Source organism: Aquarana catesbeiana, linkage group LG12 (genome assembly GCF_042186555.1).
Source record: "Aquarana catesbeiana isolate 2022-GZ linkage group LG12, ASM4218655v1, whole genome shotgun sequence".
In the NCBI taxonomy this organism is placed as follows: Eukaryota; Metazoa; Chordata; class Amphibia; order Anura; family Ranidae; genus Aquarana; species Aquarana catesbeiana.
In genome coordinates, this window is record NC_133335.1 from 24856986 (window position 1) to 24875453 (window position 18468).

Below are 18468 nucleotides of genomic sequence, written 5' to 3' on the forward strand. Positions count from 1 at the left end.
CATTAGCTGTCATCTGGACTAGTGACTGCAGGGATCTGATTGGGCAAACAAGCAGGGAAATGGGTGAAAGATAAAGAATTGTTCAATCTTGATTCCAATCAAATTTTTTGTTAAAAAAAATTAGGAGAGTTACAATTTTTTACTGTTTCTTTTATTTATTTTTTGCTGTCTGACCCCATTAAGGAGAATTTCCTCACTTCCTGTCCCTGTGACACCAACACAAGTAATGAATGGGGGGGGGGGGGGTTGGGTGACAGGAACATACAGATATTTTAGCCTTTCATCTCTCTACGAACAACCTGTATTTGCATTTGTCCCCATTAGAGAGAGTTCCCATCACTTCCTGTCCTGACAAGCAGTGAGGGCAAATCTCCCCAACTCAGTCAAAAAGAGCAGTGAAATCCGGGCAAAGACTCAAACACCTTCCCCACTCTCCAAAATGAAATAAACCCCTTTCAGAATAACCAAAAAATAAATAAAAATTGCTCACACCATAAATTGAAAGGCTCCTCTCAACCAAAAAATGAACCTGTCATTTGATGGCGGTCTCCTTTTCCTCCAGAGATGCCTCGAATCGTATCGGAGCCCAGAGATGCCGATGTCGTCCTTGGAAATACGGTTTATTTTATCTGCCGAGCCGAGGGGAATCCCAAGCCTGACATCAGATGGATACATAACAAGTGGGTGTTCGAGGTTTAGCCAACTGTACAAATGGATTTACACGTTTCCTATTCTGTCCAAAATTAGATTGGGTTTTAGGTATTCTTTGAATTAACTAGATTTGTCAGAGGGTCCAATGGGTGTTTGTCTGATTTTAATCTACTTAATTATTTATGTGTATGTACTACGGGGCACCGAGTGACCAACTAACCATATTTTATAAAAATTGAAAAAAATGCTAATAAAGGAAAAGGGGAATGGAGGCACATATATTTCCATGTTACCCACCCAACACTCTTTTTTCCCTCCAGCAATGAGATCGATATGAGTTTCGATGGGAGACTGCATCTGTTGCATGATGGGACATTGATGATCCAGAACACGCAGGAGTCGGATAAAGGGATCTATCAGTGCGCGGCCAAAAACATCGCCGGGGAGGTGCGCACTCAAGAGGCGATCTTGCGCTACTCTGGCAGCCGATGTGAGTAACGCCTTCTACACGTATGAGTCGCTTAAAAAAGGCAGGTGCACCCATGATTATATTTCTCATGGGTTCTCTAATGTGGTGGAACATCCATGGTTTTGGCAGGCTGAAACCATGTAAAGGCGATTGAGAGCAGCAATGGAAGAAAGAGGTCCTTTTCACTGCATAACAAGTTAAGGAATACCGACATCTACGGCTGACAGGAGTAGTGAGAGCGACATCACTACTTCTGTCAGCCCAGCGCTGGAAGCAGCAAGGATAAAAGAATAGAGCTGGGAGGGGGTGCAGGCTGTGCTCTCGCTCTCCTCCTCATAAGCTTGTACACATTGAGGAGGGGGGGGGGGCGCAATTTTGTCATCTTTGCCCTGGGCACTGGATGATCTTGTCCCAGCACTGTTTATATGCCACAATCTAATTGAACAATCCCTGTACAGTCACCTTTAAATTTCCCAATTTTTTTGTAATGTGAGGGCCTAAACCTGAATATGTACCTATAGGTTAGTGTTTTCCAACCTCAAGTACCCCCAACAGGCCATGTTTTGGAAATTTCCCTTGGATAAAATAGGTCTCGTACATACCAAGCCATGGACATTGATCTAAAACACTTGTGCAAGGTGAAGAAACTCCTGAAAACATGACCTGTTGAGGGGTACTTGAGGACTGAAGTTAGGGACCACTGCTGTAGATAGATACAGTGAGGGAAAAAAGTCATTGATCCCCTGCTGATTTTGTATGTTTGCCCCACTGACAAAGAAATGATCAGTCTATAACTTTAATGGCAGGTTTATCTTAACAGTTAGAGACAGAATAACAACAAAAATATCCAGAAAAACGCATTTTCAAAAAAGTTATAAATTGATTAGCATTTTAATGAGCAAAATAAGTATTTGATCCCCTATCAATCAGCAAGATTTCTGGCTCCCATGTGTCTTCTATACAGGTAACGAGCTGAGATTAGGAGTACTCTCTTAAAGGGAGTGCTCCTAATCTCAGCTTGTTACCTGTATAAAAGACACCGGTCCACAGAAACAATCAATCAATCAGATTCCAATTTCTCCACCATGACCAAGACCAAAGAGCTGTCCAAGGATGTCAGGGACAAGATTGTAGACCTACACAAGGCTGGAATGGGCTACAAGACCATCGCCAAGCAGCTTGGTGAGAGGGTGACAACAGTTGGTGTGATTATTCACAAATGGAAGAAACACAAAATAACTGTCACTCTCCCTCGGTCTGGGGCTCCATGCAAGATCTCACCTCAATGATCATGAGAACGGCGAGGAATCAGTCCAAAACTACACGGGAGAATCTTGTCAATGATCTCAAGGCAGCTGGGACCATAGGCACCAAGAAAACAATTGGTAACACACTACGCTGCGAAGGACTGAAATCCTGCAGCACCCACAAGGTCCCCCTGCTCAAGAAAGCACATGTACAGGCCCGTCTGAAGTTTGCTAATGAACATCTAAATGATTCAGAGGAGAACTGGGTGAAAGTGTTGTGGTCAGATGAGACCAAAATCAAGCTCTTTGGCATCAACTCAACTCACCATGTTTGGAGGAGGAGGAATGCTGCCTCTGACCCCAAGAACACTATCCCCACCGTCAAACATGGAGGTGGAAAGATTATGCTTTGGGGTGTTTTTCTGCTAAGAGGACAGGACAATTTCACCGCATCAAAGGGACGATGGACGGGGCCATGTACCATCAAATCTTGGGTGAGAACCTCCGTCCCTCAGCCAGGGCATTGAAAATGGGTCGTAGAGGGTTATTCCAGCATGACAATGACCCAAATCACACGGCCAAGGCAACATAGGAGTGGCTCAAGAAGAAGCACATTAAGGTCCTGGAGTGGCCTAGTCAGTCTCCAAACCTTAATCCTATACAAAATATGTGGAGGGAGCTGAAGGTTTGAGTTACTAAACATCACCCTTGAAACCTTAATGACTTGGAGGTGATCTGCAAAGAAGTGGGACAAAATCCTTCCTGAGATGAGTGCAAACCTGGTGGCCAACTACAAGAAACGTCTGACCTCTGTGATTGCCAACAAGGGTTTTGCCACCAAATACTAAGTCATGTTTTGCGAAGGGGTCAAATACTTAGTTCACTCATTAAAGTGCAAATCAATTTATAATTTTTTGAAATGCTTTTTTCTGGATATTGTTGTTGTTATTCTGTCTCTCACTGTTAAAATAAACCTACCATTAAAATTATAGACTGATCATTTCTTTGTCAGTGGGCAAACGTACAAAATCAGCTGGAGATCAAATACTTTTTCCCTCACTGTAAAAAGGAGATTGTACAATCTAATTGTCAAGTGGGCCTTTTATTTTAGTGCTCCCCTCCTTCTTTTCAAGGTTAATTGCCTTGGTAAGGATAACGCATATGGGCCACCCACAGCCTCCTGTGATATATACACACCATATTACCAAAAGTATTGGGATACCAGATTTACCATGCACATGAACATTAAGGGCATCCCAGTCTTAGTCTGTAGAGTTCAATATTGAGTTGGCCCACCCTTTGCAGCTATAACCGCTTCAACTCTTTTGGGAAGGTTGTCCACAAGGTTTAGGAGTGTGTCTATGGGAATGTTTGACCATTCTTCCAGAAGCACATTCGTGAGGTCAGGCACTAAAGTGGATGAGAAGGCCTGGCTCACAGTCTCCGCTCTAATTCATCCCAAAGGTGTTCTATCGGGTTGAGGTCAGGGCTGTCAAGTTCTTCCATCCCAAACTTGCTCATCCATGTCTTTTATGGACCTTGCTTTGTGCACTGGTCCAAATCATTTGGTGGAGGGGGGGGGGGGGATTATGGTGTGGGGTTGTTTTTCAGGAGTTGGGCTTAGTTCCAGTGAAGGGAACTCTTAAGGTGTCAGCATACCAAGACATTTTGGACAATCATACTCCCAACTTTGTGGGAATAGTTTGGGGATGGCCCTTTCCTGTTCCGACATGACTTCGCACCAGTGCACAAAGCAAGATCCATAAAGATGTGGATCCATAAAGATGTGGATGAGTGAGTCCTGACCTCAACCTGATAGAACACTTTTGGGATGAATTAGAGCGGAGACTGCAAGCCAGGCTTTCTCGTCCACATCAGTGCCTGACCCCACAAATGCACTTCTGGAAGAATGGTCAAACATTCCCATAGACACACTCCTAAACCTTGTGGACAGCCTTCCCAGAAGAGTTGAAGCTTTTAAAGCTGCAAAGGGTGGGCCAACTCAATACTGAACCCTACGGACTAAGACTGGGATGCCATTAAAGTTCTTGTGGATGTAAAGGCAGGCTTCCTGATGCTTTTGGTAATATTGTGTATATATACGTCACTGATCCTAGTAGGCTGTAGAGCCAAAGTATGGAGCCTGGGTCCCAATAAAGAATGGGGCATGTCTGGGCATGCGACGGATCAAGGGAGTGTCATCAGGAGGCTTGCAGTGCAAACAAGGAAGGGACAGCCGGCTCACAATAATGGGAGATTCAAGATGATGGTGCAAGATGGGAGGTGCAGCAGAGAAAAAAAGACAATGCAGGATTTGCTGGGTTTGTGAGTATATATATCCTGCATAGAGGATCCACAAAGGTAAGTGGCATATAGAAAGTAAAGCCCATGGGTGGGGTGAAGCTCCCCTATAATTTAACAATGTACCCTATTTTCAGACCCCATCCAGTCTGTATATGGTTGGTCATGAATCAAAGCAAAGTTATACAGTGGGAATATGAGGTGTATAGCCAGCTTTGCTGCCCAAACACTACGCTTTATAAAACACGGACAGTACATTTTCATTCTCAATGTGATCTGTAGGCCACTGACTGCCCTGCCATGGAAGGTTCTTAGTTGAATCTTTCTGCCTCCTCAGCCAAGCCGGTGTTTATAATCCATCCACAAACCACGGAAGCGCTCCTAAATGGAAGTATCACCCTGGAGTGCGGCGTCTCTGGGGACCCTCTGCCGAAAATTACATGGACCACGGAAAACGGGGAAGCGATTCCCAATAACGGGCGCTTTACCATCACAAGCTCTGGGGGTCTGTACATTCAAAACCTCACCGCGGCGGACCAGGGGCTCTATCAGTGTCACGCCAGCAACAGCGAGGGCAGCGTCCAGGCCTCTGCGTCTATCATCGTACAAGGTGAGAAAATACAAGGCCATACGGCAAATATATTGATTACAATATTGATCTGAAGAGATATTCCAGTCTATTGGGACTAGCTCTGTGGCTGTGTCAAAGTCACAGAGCCCATATGGTCTTCTTCTAAATGGTTTTGCTATGTGTTTTCTGTCCTCCGATTTCCTCACTTCACTTTCAGATCCTCAGAAGTTCTCTGTGGTTCCCAGAGACCAGACAGTGACCGAAGGACGGGATGTCGAATTTCTTTGCTCTGCCAATGGGCAACCAGCTCCGGTCATAACGTGGACTAAAGATGGTAAGACCCTCACCTTCCCCGCCTTGGTTATTTTAACCTTCCCTGAAGAGCATGGACCAGAACAGTCTTTACATTTCTGGGGTGGGCCTATTAAATAGGTAATGGGGCCCTGCATTGAGCGTGAAGAGACAAGCAATGCGACCGCAGCTGAGAGTGCCTTAGGGAGGCAGCAGCATTCAATCAATTGCATGGATTGAAATAGCCTAACGGATCCAAAAATTAGGTACATTTTACATCATATCCTTGCACCCCTAAACTAAACAAGCATTTAAAGCAGGAATATATTTTTTTTATTGCTTGTTTTTGTCTAGGGCAGTGGTCTCCAAACTGCGGCCTGGGGGCCATGTGGCCTATTGCTTGACCGTATCCGGTCCTTGGTGCAGTATTCCTTCCACTGACACCAACAATAGGGCACTATTCCTCCCACTGACACCAACTACAATACAGTATTCTTCCCACTGACACCAATGACGATGCACTATTTCTTCCCATGACACCAACAACAAGGAAATATTCCTCCTTCAAATACCAACAATGGGGCATTGTTTACTCCGATTGATGCCAGGGAATTGTCTACTTTTACTGTCCACAGTCCGGCCCCTCAAAGTCTGAAGGACAGTAAACCGGCCCTTTGTATATAACGTTTGGAGAACCCTAGTTTAGGGGATTAGAAAGTTGAGATATGCTCACCTAATTCACCAATCCTCCAAGCTTAAGACCAGTTCCTGTTGCTCCTGCCCCCCTGCGGTCTTGTGCGTTCCAATGTTCAAGATGTCATCACGCCCATAGACTGGCTCTGGAAGTGACGACGGCAGGAACAGTCCACCACTGGACGTGGGGGAGCGCCGTTTTCAGAAGGATTGAAGGATCGGGTGAGTAGTATAAGCTCTGTGTTCACCCCTAGAGAAAACAAGCAGTTAACCCATGCAGTGCAATTTTTCCCAGAGTTCTGTTTTATCCTTTGGGTTTGGGGTGGGAGGAGCTCACTGCAAGGGTACATTTTGTCTAATTCTAATTCCCATTTAAGGTGGCGATACATGTAATGATTTGTGATCGATTTAGATTCGAATGATCTGAAACTAGCCATCTATTATCGATTTAAACGCTATTGTTCGGTATTTTGCGATCTAATGAAAAAATATCATTTCCACCCGTAATTTTAGTTTGATTTGGGTACATTGGTTTCTGAAGCCAAAATCTTGTCTCTGTTAGCTTTTTGCATGAAGGTTTCATGGCTGACAATAAATGACATGAAGTTGTATTGTCGTGTATGATTTGGCCCTCGTATGAACAGTAGGGAATCCTGATTGTGTGCAGGCCCTCTATAACCTTAGTTGCCTCGGTAGTCATGTGATAATTCCTCTGATTATTATGCCGCCAGGTTTGGCAGAGAGCCCGGCTCAGCTGATCGCCGATTGGTGGAGTTCTCTGCCAAAGTCTGTACAAATGCCAGCTCTCTGTGGGGGGGCAAATGCATGACAGCTTCTGATGTCCTTAAAAGACTCGAACTTAAAAGCTTTATGTGGACTGCTAGAGCTTGAGGTCTTCATCTCTTCTTCGCTCATCTAATGGTGGCCAGAGGTCATTGTAGCCTTATCAGTGCACTTGCAACAAGAGCAATTATGTACCGTCCATGATATTTTTTTTTTATTTGCATGAACACCCAAATTTTCAGGACAAGCTTTTGGGGTGTACCCCCTTCTTCAAGGTCCAAGCAGTACTAATAGATAATGTATAGTTACTAAGTTATCTGGTTGGAAAAAAAGACATGCCTAGTTCAACCAATAAACAGAGGAAAACAAAAAAAAATTTTTAAAAATTTACAATCCTATATACACAATCCCATACCCACAGTTGATCCAGAGGATGCCAACAAATGTATAAAATACAAGAATGTTAACATTCTGCTAAAACTTTGTGTATTAGTACTGCTTGTACCTCAAAGAAGAGGGCACTCCGGGAAAGCTTGTCCTGAAAATTTGGATGTTGGATGTGCAAATACATTTTTACCCCCAACATTGTAACCCCTCTACATCTTATATACATACAACACTCCTAACTCCACCCAACCAACCCCCCCCCCCCCCACACACACACACACATACACACACCAGGTTTCCCCCTACCATTGTTATCCTGTTACCACCTCCACATCCCTGGATTCTCAACCCCAAATAAATAACTCCTCAGCACTCTGGCCCCTCTACACCCCAGATATCCCCCCAGCACTGTGACCCCTCTACACCCCATATATCCCCCCCCCAGCACTCTGATCCCTCTCTGTACCCTAGATATTCACCCCAGCACTCTGATCCATCTACACCCCAGATATCCCCCCCAGCACTCTGATCCCTCTACACCCCAGATATCCACTCAGCACTCTGATCCCTCTGCACCCTAGATATTCACCCCAGCACTGTTACCATATACCATAAGATACCCCATGTATTGTGACCCCATTACATCCCTGATACCCCCTACACTGTGGCCTCTCTACATCCCTGATACCTCTAGCGCTATAGCCACCCAAGATACCCCAAGCATTGCTACCCCCTATACACCCCAGATCCCCCCTCAGCATTGTTTTCCCCCATACACCCTTAATATCCCCCAGCACCATTATTCCATCCATGTAGTACCCACATTTCCAGTGTAGATGCAGTGCATGTGAAATTTTGGCTATGTGCCCACCTCCAACACTGGACTCACCTATACCAATCAAGCCATGCAGGCAGAAGGAGGGGTGGAGGAGAGAACATCCCTCTGGGCATTCTAAGCCCTTTGGTGCAAACAGTGCTGGACAGCTGGGCTCACCATGACACCATCCACAATGCTACTTCCGCAGGCGGGCTCTCAGTGCTGCCGAATCAGCAGCTCTCACTCCAGCTCCTACCCCGCGGCCTTCGAGTCCCGAGCATTCAAGCTGCATGGGGCGGGGTCAGAGCATCACTAGTGCTCCGGCCCCGCCCTCCCTGGTATTGTTCTGCATGGCGCACCACTGCCAGCCTGCCTCTCCTGTGTAAACATCACTCTCTGTGCCATCATGGGGCCCCCAATTTCCAGACAGTGTGGGCTCAAGGAGCAGCTTCTTTGGGGAAAGTGCAGGAGCCCCCCATGCAGCTGGGGCCCCTGGGCAATGCCCAGGTGTGCTCTCTCATTAAGACGGCCCTGCAGGTCACCAGAACTAGTGTACCCATGGGAGGAATTCCCCTTTATTACTTTTTTGGGGACAATCCACATTTGGGATTTTCTTTATTTTCATTTTCAATGAGAATGGTAAATAGGACAAATAGAGAGGATGAATCTCCCTAACAGGGACACAGACAGCAATAAAAACGGACAGGGGTTCTAATCCCTCTCCACAAAAACCTTTTTGCCTTTAGTTATAATTTAATGCAGTAGATTAAATGATCACTTTTAACAGATTGTCTACATTTGTACTGATAGATGGCATTGTCAATCAATATTCTCAAAAAAAAAATCATAAATTCCAATATGAAAGAATTTGTTTGTTTTTATAAAAAAAAAAAAAAAATGGGACAAGTGGTGAAATATATCTGAAAGAGAAAAAAAAAAAAAAGGAAGAAAAATGATATTGGTGAAAACTCTAGTGAAGTTATACTGTTGAAGTGTTTGTCCAGGGGGCTCCAATAGTCCAGAGAGATTTCCCCTCACTTCCTGTCCCTGTGACAATGGCTTTACTAGACAGGAAATGAAGGAAATTATATAACTGAGACACAGACCCTGTGACAGGGGTTCAAACTTTCCTCTATTCTACAAAAAAATTTTTTTTATTTAATTCTGTATTCCTGATGGAAATTTTCACTTCTTGTCTGATGAAACCATCATCGCCGTCACAGGAAGTGAGGAGGAATCTCAGAATTTATTATTGATTATTATGTTTTATAACAAATGTATACAATTGTATACGGTATATTTGCAATATATTTTAGATATATGTTAAATGTCCCCATAAAACAGTGCCCAGCTCCCTATTGCATAGCTCCCAACTGTCCCTGATTTGGAGCAATGTCCCTCTGTCCCCCTCATTTGTCCCTTATTTTGGTCTGATCCATATAGTTGTATATAAAATGCACTTTTTATCTTTTAAAAAAGTGTTTCCCAGTGCTAAACCTTTTATCCAATTTCTAAATTGCTGCATTTGTACATTTTAAAAGCCACTATAAAGGAATAGTAGTGGTAAAAAAAAAGTCTTTTTTTGGTTAATTCTCCTTTAAGGGGGTGTGGCAGGGGCCGTGTCCTAAGCCTACATACATTTGTTAGTAGTTGTCCCTCATTCCCATCTCAAAATGTTGGGAGGTATGCTATTGCCTTTTATTATATTATACTTTGATGCAAAAAACTCGAAATTGGCAAACATGGAACCAAATTTGCGAACCCAGGCAGATTCGCCCATCGCTAATTGACTTACCTAAACTGGTTTAAAAAAACGTATTTGGTCACAGAACGTGAGAAGATATTGGTACGGGATAAAAACTTCCATTTAGGTTATGAAACTGAAGCTGAAACGTGATTGGTTGCCTCAGTATCAGTTGTTTTACATGAATCTATGTCTTGTTTTTGTGTCATTAGGAGAAGAACTGCCAAATGATGGACGACACACTGTTCTCGAATCGGGGGCTCTCTATATCCAGAGGGCTGTGATAAAGGATAGTGGGCAGTATCATTGTCATGCCACCAGCTCTATGGGGGTCAGCTCTGTGCCAGTCTGGCTGTATGTGGTGCAGCCACAAGGTAAGTACGCTCTGTGAGCAGGCAACCTAGGCCTAAGCCAGCTGACTGTTTCCTATCTCAAGTTTTATGTTTTTCCTTGAGATATACAAAACCATGCAAATTGTCACAAAGTTCTGTGGTCATATGGACTCTGAAACACACAAAGGGATTGATTTACTAAAACTGGAGAGTGCAAAATCTGGTGCATCTCTTCATAGAAACCAATCAGCTCCCAGGTTTTTATGTCAAAGCTTAGTTGAACAAGGTGAAGTTAGAAGCTGATTGGCTACCGTGCACAGCTGCACCAGATTTTGCACTCTCCAGTTTTGGTAAATCAACCCCCATTGTGCCGTTGTCTTTTGTAAATTTGTCCTGTGCAGATGATGACGACTGCGACTGATTATCTGCATCTCCCCAGACACAGCACGACTCGGGGATGCCTTTGTGGAGATGTCCTTGCGAGAAGCCATCCAAAGTGTCAACAGCAGCTTCAACGCCACTCACAGATACCTGTTCAGCAGGTGAGGAGTCTCACTGGTACAAGTGGCTGCCCTGTAGGTAAGAAGCCCTTCCTTGTGCAAGCACCAGTGCTGTGTCAAAAATAGGAACTGTCAGTGTTACCCCACAGCAACCCGTCAGATTCAACGACAGTCGGTTATGAAAATAATGGGCCCGATCTGAGATGGAGTAATACAATACGAGAGAGCTTTTATTTCTGACACCTTGATTAGTGTTTATTCCTGCAGATTGCTTCTTTGGGGGTAGAACAATCTTTTGTTCCTGCTCAGGAAAGGGGGGAATCATTTGGAAGTTTTAGTAATGGAGGGACCATTTGTGATTGCTCTGCAGGGAAGGAAATGCTTTAAATTGCTCAGCAGGGGAGGGATCAAATGTAACTGCTCAGTTGGAGAGGCGTTGCCTGCTCAGCAGGGGAGGGATGAATTGTAGCTGCTCAGCAGGGGAGGGATGAATTGTAACTGCTCAGCAGGGGAGGGATGAATTGTAACTGCTCAGCAGGGGAGGGATGAATTGTAGCTGCTCAGCAGGGGAGGGATGAATTGTAGCTGCTCAGCAGGGGAGGGATGAATTGTAACTGCTCAGCAGGGGAGGGATGAATTGTAACTGCTCAGCAGGGGAGGGATGAATTGTAACTGCTCAGCAGGGAGATATTCACTGGTAACTGTTCGTAACTGCTCAACAGGGGGAGGGATCATTTGTAACAGCTCAGGGGGGGAGATATCCTAAATAACTGTTCAGCAGGGAAGGGATTACTATTAGCTGCTCAGTGCAGGATGGATTACTCATAACTGCGCTGAAGAGGAGGATTCACTCATAACTGCACAGCAGGGGAGGGATCACTCTTAAATGCAAAGCAGGGAAAGGATTATTCCTAACTGCTCAGCAAGGGAGGAATCACGCATAGCTGCTCAGTGGGAGAGGAATCACTCATAACTGTTTATCACAGGATGGATCTCTGGTAACTGCTCAGCAAAGTGGGATTACTCATGACTGCTCAGCGGGGGAGAGATCCCTCTTAAAGTGATTGTAAAGGCTTGTTATTTTTTTAAATAACAAACATGTTATACTTACCTCCTCTGTGCAGTTGGATTTGCACAAAGCAGCCCGATTCCTCCTCTTCTTGGGTCCCTCTTCTGCTCTCCTGGCCCCTCCTTCTGGTGGGTGCCCCCTTAGCCAGCAGCTTGCTACAGGGGGGCACCCGAGCCGAGTCAGAGCTTGTGTATCCATTCAGACACAGAGCCCCAACCCGGCCCCGTCCCCCTCTCTCCCCTGATTGGCTGACTGATTTTGATTGACAGTTGCGGGAGCCAATGGCACTGTTGCTGTGTCTCAGCCAATCAGGAGGAGTGTCTGGGACAGCTAAGACACTTGTGAACAACGCTGCAGAGAGAAGGGGCTCAGGTAAGTGATTAGGAGGTGCTGGGAAGGCTGCAACACACAGAATTTTTTTTATCTTAATGTATAGTATGCATTAAGATAAACCTTCTGCCTTTACAACTCCTTTAACTGCTCAGCGGGGGAGGGATCCCTCATAACTGTTCTGCAGGGGAACGATTACTTATAACTGCTCAGCATTGGAGAGATCATACCAGAAGATGAATACACTTATAGGCACCAGTTCATTGGCTTTATGCACTATTTAGGTATGGAAGATTTACTCTTGCCTGGGCAGTTCTTTTCATCATGCATGTAATCAGTTACAGTATGTGGCTGTTTGCGCCCTCTCATTTAAATCAGTTTAAAAAGTGACCAAATTGATGACACCTACTTATTGTTCAACCCAATATATAATTAGTGTAAATTTAAAACAATATTATACAAGTTTTATATAGAAGTGAGAAATTAGCAAAACAAAAATGTATGGTTATAGCATAATTTACAGTGCATCCGGAAAGTATTCATAGCGCTTCACTCTTTCCACATTTTGGTATGTTACAGCCTTATTCCAAAATGGATTAAATTCATTATTTTCCTCAAAATTCTACAAACAATACCCCATAATGACAACGTGAAAGAAATTTGTTTTTCAAATGTTTGCAAATTTATTAAAAATAAAAAACAAAAAAAAAATCCCATGTATATAAGTATTCACAGCCTTTGCTCAATACTTTGGTGAAGCTCCTTTGGCACCAATTACAGCCTCAAGTCTTTTTCAGTATGATGCTACAAGCTTGGCACACCTATTTTTAGGCAGTTTCTCCCATTCTTCTTTGCAGGACCTCTCAAGCTCCATCAGATTGGATGGGGAGCGTCGGTGCACAGCCATTTTCAGATCTCTCCAAGGATGTACAATTGGGTTCAAGTTTGGGCTCTGGCTGGGCCACTCAAGGACACTCACGGAGTTGTCCCGTAGCCACTCCTTTGTTATCTTGGCTGTGTGCTTAGGGTCATTGTTGTGTTTGCCCCAGTTTGAGGTCCAGAGCGCTCTGGAGCAGGTTTTTATCAAGGATGTCTATGTACATTGCTGCATTCATCTTTCCGTCGATCCTGACTAGTCTCCCAGTTCCTGCCGCTGAAAAACATCTCCACAGCATGATGCTACCACCACCATGCTTCACTGTAGGGATGGTATTGGCCAGGTGATGAGCGCTGCCTGGTTTCCTCCAGACATGATGCTTGCCATTCAGCCCAAAGAGTTCAATATTTGTTTCATCAGACCAGAGAATTCTGTTTCTCATGGTCTGAGAGTCCTTCAGGTGCCTTTTGGAAAACTCCAGGTGGGCTGTCATGTGCCTTTTACTGAGAAGTGGCTTCTGTCTGGCCACTCTACCATACAGGCCTGATTGGTGGAGTGCTGCAGAGATGGTTGTTCTTCTGAAAGGTTTTTCTCTACCCACAGAGAAATGCTGGATCTTTGTCAGAGTGACAATCGGGTTCTTGGTCACCTCCCTGACTAAGGCCCTTCTTCCCCGATCGCTCAGTTTGGCCAGGCGGCCCGCTCTATGAAGAGTCCTGGTGGTTCCAAACTTCTTCCATTTACAGATGATGGAGGAAACTGTGCTCATTGGGACCTTCAATGCTGCAGACATTTTTCTGTACCCTTCTCCAGATCTGTACAGCCATAGAATCCTGTCTCGGAGGTCTATAGACAATTCCTTGGACTTCATGAAAGAGAGGTTTACTTCTCCAGGTGGCGGTCTTGTGATTACACCCGCCTTGCATGGAAGACGAAGGGTGTCAGCTCAGCACACATAATGGTGAAGAAAGAGAGATTTGGACGGCTGCACAAAACGCCTTTACTGTAGAAAATCGAATGCCATAAATAGCATAGGTACAGGTACAAAAGCATCTGATGCGTTTCACACCCTAGCTATGACTAAGCACCAGTGAGTGTGTGAAATGCGTCAGCTGCTTTTGTACCTGTACCTCTGCTATTTATGGCATTTGATTTTCTATAATAAAGGCGTTTTGTATTGCAGTGTGGTGGTCCAAATCTCTCTTTCTTCATCCTAGGACTTCATGGCCTGGTTTGTGCCCTGACATGCACTGTTAACTGTGGGGCCTTATATAGACGGGTGTGTGCCTTTCCAAATCCTTTCCAATCAACTGAATTTACTACAGGTGGACTCCAATCAGGTTGTAGAAACATCTTAAGGATGATCAGTGGAAACAGGATACACCTGAGCTCAATTTTGCATGTCACAGTAAAGGCTGTGAATACTTATGTACATGGGATTTTTTGTTTTTTATTTTTAATAAATTTGCAAAGATTTCAAGCAAACTTCTTTCTCATTGTCATTATGAGGTATTGGTTGTAGAATTTTGAGGAAAATAATGAATTTAATCAAATTTGGAATAAAGCTGTAACATAACAAAATGTGGAAAAAGTGAAGCCCTGTAAATACTTTCCGGATGCACTGTATATTGGCATGTACAACATTGATGGACTGCAATAAAACCTGCAGTTAGAACAACCCGTAAAACATGGACAATGGACGGTTTTTAATCTCCAAAGGGGAATTGGACCACCCAATGGAAAATGGCTCTGAGAGTGGTTTTTATGCAAAAGAAAGAAAAAACAAGTTCCCCATTTGTTTATAGGAATGGAGAACTCTGATAAATGAAGCATAAAATTCTGAGCAGATGGTGTTCCAACAGTCCAAGCCAAATGTTATTGTAGTGTAAATTCTGTTTATTGGAGGTGAAAATCAGACCCACGTTCATAGCTACATAACTGGTTATCATGTCCAAAAGTTCTCTCCTACTAGTGAGATATTTATATTACCCTAAATTCACTTGAAAAGGCTTTTTATAAACCACCTCTTGATGATAGCTGCAAGCATTTGAGAATGCTTTGAGCTCCATTATTTACTTACGCAAAAAAATGTATTATCTATAGTTTTTTGTGTTTTCTTTTTTTAACTTTTGTTAATTAATAGTTGGTTCCAACCAAATCTCCTGAAATGCTGTGATGAATGACAATGGCATATTAAAATGAGCCTGCACTCAAAAAGTGATTTGTTGCATTATTTGAAACATTTAGAAATGGCCCCTTTATAAACTACCCTGAAAATTGACATTTTGTCTTGAGTTCCTCCTAAAAAATTTCAGAGCATTTCCTGTGCCTAGGCATTCCTAATCTAAGGCACTGCTGCCTCTGACTGCTGGGCTCACCAGATTTGGAGTGATATTGGGTGATGCCACTACTGCGCGCTGCTCACTGTTCTCCTTGCTGGAGAGGTGGCGGTATCTAATGACCTGCAGTGCAAGGATCTCCTTGCTTCATCTATTCTGTGGAGCTGTCCTTCCTCTCTTGCTGCCTCTTATTCCTTCATTAATTATCAGACCACTGGCAATCTAGGAGACCACTCTGACATGAGGAAGCACAGAACTTCTCCTCCACCACAGATTTGTATTGTGGAACAAAGCATGGTAAGTTAGTAAGGATGGGGAAAATATCAGCTGCATTAGGACAGGCAATACTAATAACTATTTTTTGGCTCTCTACCTTTTTGTGCATGGCTTCCACGGTACAGGTCCTCTTTAACGTAAACTTCTGTCCATTACTGTCGTGGTAGAACACTATGGCACATCCTACAAAAAATGAGACCATTATCTTTATGCAGATTACCAAAGTCACCTAGTGATCTCTTTGCACTGTCCCGCTACCCCCGTGACCCTCAGGCCATCGAAACTGTTCGCGCAGCAGAGATCCTGGAGAGGACCCTTGAACTGATAGAGGAACATGTGCAGCAAGGCCTGCCGGAAGACCTAAACAGCACAGGTAGGTCAATGATTTTAAAGAACTGGTCTGATTTAGAGCGACGTTGCTTGTAGGGTGTGTTTAGCATGCCAAATGTCCATGGCTGGTTAAAGCCGAACTCCAGACAGGTATACCAAACAACATGCACCATAGCACTCACCCTGGGAAGCCAAAGAGGGCTAAATTGCTTTGACAATGATGTTAATCTAACTGTGCAAACCTGATTACTGGAGGGAAGAGCAGGGGAGTGACCTCATGAGTGTGCTTTTGCCTATACAATGTCTAGTGGGTCCTGGACCAGGTTGCATTGCTAAACTACAGTGTAGTTTGCAGGGAGGTCCAGGCTAAGATTGGTATCCAGTAACATCCCTATCCCTACCCTATCCACTATCCAACTGTAAATTTTCTTATTTGGGCAACTTTTATTTTGTATTTCAGGTAGCGCAGAAGAATTATGGTTGGGTGGGAAGTTAGTGTTTTAAGAGTCTATTAACCTTCTCAGTTCTACTCCATACAGGTTATCACTATAGGGATCTGGTGTCCCCACACTACATCAGCATGATTGCCAACATCTCAGGATGCTCTGCTCACAGGCGGACACCTAACTGCTCAGACATTTGTTTCCACCAACGCTACCGCACATACGATGGTACATGTAACAATCTACGGCATCCAATGTGGGGAGCATCTGTCACTGCTTTCCAGCGCCTTCTCAAGCCTGCCTACCAGAATGGCTTTAACCACCCCCGAGGAGCATCAGATGAGTCAGGTGTGCTGCCTTTACCGCTCCCTCGTCTGGTGTCTACCACCATGATTGGCACAGAGACCATCACTCCAGATTCCCAGTACACACATATGCTCATGCAGTGGGGTCAGTTTCTGGATCATGATCTAGACCAGACCATTCCAGCACTAGGCATGTCCAGATTCTCTGACGGAGCACCTTGCAGCCAGGTGTGTACCAATGACCCTCCATGCTTTCCCATCAGCATGCCTGAGAAGGATTCTCGGTTAAAAAATGGACACTGCATGTTTTTTGCCCGATCCAGCCCAGTTTGTGGCAGCGGCGTGACCTCTCTTCTTATGGAATCTGCCTATTACCGAGAGCAGGTCAATCTGCTCACTGCTTACATTGATGCCTCCAATGTGTACGGGAGTTCTGAGCACGAATCCTTAGAGCTCAGAGATCTGACAAATCAGAGGGGTCTGTTGAAAGTCGGTGGAGTGATGAATTTTGGAAAGCCCATGATGCCTTATGCTCATGGACCTCCTACAGAATGCATGCGGGGCGAGAGGGAAAGTTCAGTCCCGTGCTTCCTAGCTGGAGACCATCGAGCTAATGAGCAGCTTGCCCTTACTGCCATGCACACCATATGGTTTCGAGAGCATAATCGCATTGCAGAACATCTACTGAAGCTCAATCCTCACTGGAACAGTGATAAGATCTACCATGAGGCCAGAAAGATTGTTGGTGCTCAAATGCAGCATATTACCTTCACCCATTGGCTTCCAAAGATTCTTGGAGAACCTGGAATGAGAATGCTGGGGGAGTATAAAGGCTACAACCCCAACGTCAACAGCGCTATCTTCAATGCCTTTGCCACAGCTGCTTTAAGATTTGGGCACACCCTGATTAACCCCATTATCTATCGACTGAATGAAACCTTTCAACCTATCCAACAAGGCCATCTTCCTTTGCACAAGGCTTTCTTCAGCCCATTCAGGTTGCTCCAGGAGGGAGGGATAGACCCTATTCTTCGAGGGCTCTTTGGGGTGCCTGGTAAGATGAGGGTCCCCACAGAACTACTCAATCTAGAGCTCACTGAGAAACTTTTTGCTGCTGTGCATACTGTGTCTTTGGACCTTGCGGCCATCAATATCCAGCGTGGCAGGGACCATGGTATTCCACCCTACAATGACTACAGGATGTTCTGCAATCTCACCTCAGCACAGGACTTTGAGGACCTGAAGAATGAAATCAAGAACCAGGATGTAAGGCAGAAGCTCCGAAGGTGAGTCATTCAAACCTCTGAATTAAGTCAATTAATCAAGAGGGGCTCTGTCACTATTTTTAACAGTTGAAAAGTGGTCTTGACCTGAAAAGACAGCTGCTCTCATCACCAAGCTGTTTAAGGTTGAAGAATGAACTTTGCTCAAAGATCCTCTGCTTTCGACACTTCCAGGGGTGTCTGTGCTCTGTGGTTTCCTCCACCGGCCCCCCGTCACTGCAAGATGGAGGAGTTGGCAGAAGGAACCACAGCAGGGAAACCAGGCATCTGACACACCAGGAAGTGAGCTGGATGCAAAAGATCCTTGAGCAGGCTTCGTCTTCAACCTAGAAGAGTTGAAGACTTTGCAGGACCACATTTCCACTTCTGAACATAGTGACAGGGTCACTCAAAAATCACAAAATGAAATAAAAATTTTCATCATTTCAGC

The 18468-nt window shown here is 44.5% G+C and overlaps 1 protein-coding gene across 1 annotated transcript in view; it reads left to right on the plus strand.

The window, feature by feature from the left end:
- LOC141114009 (peroxidasin homolog) overlaps positions 1-18468 on the plus strand; it is a 77722-nt gene that overhangs the window by 28006 nt on the left and 31248 nt on the right. Inside the window, exons 8-15 of the mRNA XM_073607430.1 lie at positions 563-680; positions 972-1141; positions 5006-5278; positions 5457-5573; positions 10167-10328; positions 10726-10828; positions 15893-16050; positions 16547-18041. Coding sequence (XP_073463531.1) covers positions 563-680; positions 972-1141; positions 5006-5278; positions 5457-5573; positions 10167-10328; positions 10726-10828; positions 15893-16050; positions 16547-18041 — 2596 coding nt within the window. The remainder of the gene's footprint in view (positions 1-562; positions 681-971; positions 1142-5005; positions 5279-5456; positions 5574-10166; positions 10329-10725; positions 10829-15892; positions 16051-16546; positions 18042-18468) is intronic.